Below are 4,560 nucleotides of genomic sequence, written 5' to 3' on the forward strand. Positions count from 1 at the left end.
CTTCTCCAGAAGGTCATTTGCTAGCCTACCCACTTTGCACACAGCCTGAAACAGGGTAAGCCTGGATGTCAAGAAGGAAGAAGGTCTCCTGGCCCATATTCTGTGTGTTATAGCTGCTACAGTGAGCCCCACAGGGCTAGGTCGGGCCCTTGTCACTAGTGATCCCCAGCAGGGCACCTAGTCCATGCTGGGCTTAGCTCTTAGAGTTAAGGTGGTAGGCGTTGGGCCTGATCCCACATGACTTAGTATAGCATGGGCCGTTATGCCAGATACACTCCGGACTTACTCCATTGGCTGAAGAAGAGTATGAAAATACTAATGCCTGCTTCTCCTCTTGGTCGCACATACTTTTAAACAATGTGTGCACCCTAACTAACCATAGTTCCTGAGAGAAGTATAAGGTTACTTTTTGGAGATGCCACAGGTGGAGCCTTTTCTCTGGCTCATCCAATATCTCAGAAGCCCTGCTTTTTTACAGCCTTTTGTCTAATTATTTCAGGGTTATTATTATTATTAATCATTTTTGTTGCCATTACAGTCAGCCACAATACCCACCCTTTGAGGGTCTGCCCTGTTCACTTCTTCCCTTGCCTTCTTCCTTGTTTTCTACTTTCCTCTTAGTATAACCTTAATAGTTCAGTGAAGAATTTATTTCCAAATGTCCATGCTGCCTCCAGTGCCTCCATTTTTATTCCCTCCTCTTGTTCTCTATTATTTCCAAACCTCAGATTGTTGCCTCACCAACAATTTTCCAACAGTCCCATCTTTTGTTATTTCTGAAGTACCCAGTGACAACGTTTTCCCCTGCAACCACCCTTCCCTCTGCCTTCCTCCTCTCAGGAGGATTTATGTGTATTTTCTATTTCCATGGCAGGTATCCTGTGATGTCCTCTTCTTTTTGCCAGTGTTCCCTCCCCTATGCTGGGCGGAGTATCCAATCAAATATCTAATACATAATATTTTCATCATATATTCTGATGATCCTTTCCAGTATCCCCAAACTTATTTTAGTGTCTCTTGAATTTTCACACATCCTATGATGCTCCCTTTGCTGCCCCACTCCCCAAGGCAGGTCACATTACGTGTTCTACATTTTCATGGCACTTCAGGCTTGTTCTCTATTGCAGCGTTTACTGCATTGCCATTTTACCTATTTTTCTCTCCCACATAATCTAGAACATTCTTTGGACCTGGAGGATGTGTGCTAGGGAGTATCCCTAGTACCTAGACTGATGCCTCGCATAACAGGTGGTCAGAAAATGCGCAAGATGTACTAGTAATTATGCTTTTATTTTTCTCTGTGTTCTGCAGTAACTAAAGAAAATCATGGTAAATGTCAGTCTTCACACAACAGACACAAAAGGTTTCAGAAAAGTTATATATGAAGAAATGCTCCATCCTTCTTCAACATTTTACTGGGTATTTCAATTTCAAAAGAACAGCTTATTTCTATAAGTGCTTTACCAGATCATAGACTATGATGGAATGACTTCATTTTATAATGTTAGCAAAACTGTTATACTAAATATCAATGACAGGAATCAAAGAAAAAAATCTGTTCAATTATATTTTTAAACATATTGTTACTCTCAAGAAACAGAATTTTAAAACGAATACAATTTTCCATTATCCAAAGGAAACACTCTATTTCGCAGTTAAACAATTATCACTGATCACAAATATCAAATAGTTTCCCCCGCCCCCAATCCATGTCATTTTCAACTTAGGACCCTGGCCATCTACTACCTGGGGTAACTGTGACCCTTTTTTCCACCCCCCAGGGTCTGCCTCAGATCTGCTTAGGGGGCGGAATAACCCCTAGCACCTGAATTTAGGATAGCCTCAACCTCTGCATCATCGTCGGAATCCCAATCATAATTACAAGGCCAGTCTTTGGAGCATCGGTTACGAACCCTTGCCACAAAATGCATGACTTTCAGTTTGCTCGATTCCACGTGTGCTCGGGGCCCCCAGAAGAACTCGTACTCCACCGGACTGCTACGGGGCACCGGCTTATAAATCAGGTATCCTCTGCGCACAAACTCTTCTGTGACGATCTTCTTCGGATCTCCGAAGATGCTGTGCTGACGTCCAGGCTGCATTCCTAACTTCCCCAGCACTTTCCAGACCAGAGCTTCCTTGGCGCTGTTGCCCATGATGAAGATGAGCGCCAATATGGACATCAGGAGACTTTTCTTGGTGCCTTGAAAATTGCTCCGGGCCACAGAAGGCTTTTGTACTTGGGCAGTGCTCGAGGCTTCTTCAGGGGTGGTAGAGGCCTCCTCTGGAGTGCTCGGGTCTTCCTCGGGGCCGCTCAGGTCGTCTTCAGGGGTGCTCGCTACCACAGAGGCGGCCATGGGGGTCTCCGAGGCCTCTGAGGCCTGGATTTTGCGATTGTTGCGGTTCTCTTCTGCGGCCCTTGCATTACGGCGGCGCCGACTCTTTCGTCCCCGAGGCATTTTTCCTGCTGGGGGCTCAAAGCTTACAGCAATCCTGCGGAAGGATGCTTGTAGCCTCTTCAGAAAGCAACTGGTTTATACCCTAAGCAGCTGCTGCCGCTGGAGCTACCTATGTCAATAGAGTCTTTGTAGCAATAAACCAGCCGTTCTCAGCTACAAAGCTAGTTCCCACGCCAGCTGACTTGCGCGAGCAGCCGCCGCCAGCACTAGCCGCAGCTGCGAGCCCGGGAGAACGCTCGGCAAATGGGCCCCGCCTCTCCTGCCACGCATACTCCTAGCACCAAAGAGGAAGTAGGCTGGTCCTCCACCGGGACTTCCGCTAGCAGATAGGAAAAGGGGCAGGCAGCGACAGGGGTGGGACAAGGGTATAAATGACAGCTAGAGATTGGTGGGGACTGGAGTTTGCAAAAGAGAAAAAAAATAGCTTACAGTTTCTGTATTTTCAGTCTAGTACGAACGTTCCAAGATTGGCTCCTGGGTCTAGAGGAATGAGTCGGCTCATTCCCACTGACAACGGGCTATTTTTTGGGGGTTGGAAGGTCCGAGAGAAGGGACGGTGCATTCTTGGAAGGAGTCAGCTGTCTCCAGCCTTCCTTTCCTGTCTTGGCTTACACAGCGAGTTCATTCACTTGCCCTGTTTTCAGAAGGCATTTGTTTATATACTAATCTATTCGTGTTCCGGTATAGGACCCTGATAATATTGCTATGGCAGATGTGCTGGTTGATGTGAGGAGATGGGGCTGCAGAAACAAACAGGGAGAAAGAGGTACAGAGCCTTTAAAATGTGGTAAATATATGCACTAATATATATATATATACTGCCCTGCTTTTATACATACATACATATATAGTACATATATCTACCACATTATATATAGTGCATGTATCTACCACACTTATGTATGTATGTATGTATGAAAGCACGGCAGTGATAGGATCAAAGGAATTGCATTTGTGCAGCCTCGCAGAAGAGCAGACCAACTCCTGACAGACCACATAGGAAGCAATTAAAGTAAAACGCCCTGGGAACTAAAGTAAGCCTTCAGGATGTTGCCATGGGGATGGAAAGGCAGAAAGACATTTTAAAGGTGACCATTGAAGGACTTTGCAGACAAAATGTATGAAGTGGGAAATGGGGAGGAGGTGATGGAGTGCAGGTTGGCTCTAAGGTTTCTAAGTTCCAGTCTACCTGGACACCTGATTTATTTTGCTTCTTTCAGAGGATGCTCTGAACTTTATCTACTGCTTGCTTTTGCTCACTGTTTGCTCTGCCTGACCTGCCTTCTCAGTCTTTTCCAACTATCTAAATTCCATCTGGCTGCTCACAGACCTGTTTCTCTATGAAGCTTGTCTTGATCTGCCCAAAAGGTTAATGAGTCCATTTTTACTCCATTGAGGAAAGCCCTATAGCTAGCATTCTGTTTCTTTCTTATGTCATTCAAGGTGTTAGTTTAAGCAAGTCACTTCTCTCTGAGCCTGTTTTCCCATCTGTAAAGTGGGGTTAAAGTACCACCCTCATAGGGTTGTGAGAATTAAATGAGACAAAAAAATGAAAAGCATTTATCACATGGTAAGCACAGACTTTGCCTCTAAAGGTTTTTGAAGCAGTGTGTGAATGTGGCATTTAATAAATGCGTGCTGATGGAATACGTTATGGAAACGATTTTATAGATGCTCTTAACTGAACTCTTTAAAAACAAATGAATATGCCTCTCTGGCTGAAATTTTCTTTGTAATTAGAGCCTACCAAGTCCTCCTGTTGGGTAAGTTTAGCAATAAATCAATTTGGTTTAGCAAAGAAAGCACCTTTCCAGGACATAGAGCACTCTTGAGCCAGCCCTCCATTTGGAATAACCTTTGCACTTGTTCTGGGTCATGTCTTACTCAAACCAGTAGTCTGGCTCTATCTGCTGTCCCACATTCTGAGAATTCTTACAGTTTCCAGTCCACTGATAATTGCTCTAAATTGTTTTTCAATGCAGGTCTGAACTTACTTTACTGTTTCCAGGAATTTGGGTCTTGCACGGAAGTCTATGGCATGTACACTCCTACCCTCATGAAACAAAAATGATGGGATTACTTTTGCAGTTTATTTGCTTGT

The 4,560-nt window shown here is 44.5% G+C and overlaps 1 protein-coding gene across 1 annotated transcript; it reads right to left on the reverse strand.

Moving 5' to 3' along the window:
• Positions 1–1,271: 1,271 nt before the first annotated feature.
• Positions 1,272–2,738, reverse strand: MAGEH1 (MAGE family member H1). Its single transcript, XM_017519626.1, has one exon. The coding sequence runs from the start codon at positions 2,457–2,459 to the stop codon at positions 1,800–1,802; it is 660 nt and encodes a 219-aa protein (XP_017375115.1). The 5' UTR covers positions 2,460–2,738; the 3' UTR covers positions 1,272–1,799.
• Positions 2,739–4,560: the final 1,822 nt, after the last annotated feature.

The sequence above is a fragment of the Cebus imitator genome, unplaced genomic scaffold (assembly GCF_001604975.1).
Source record: "Cebus imitator isolate Cc_AM_T3 unplaced genomic scaffold, Cebus_imitator-1.0 Scaffold759, whole genome shotgun sequence".
NCBI lineage: Eukaryota > Metazoa > Chordata > Mammalia > Primates > Cebidae > Cebus > Cebus imitator.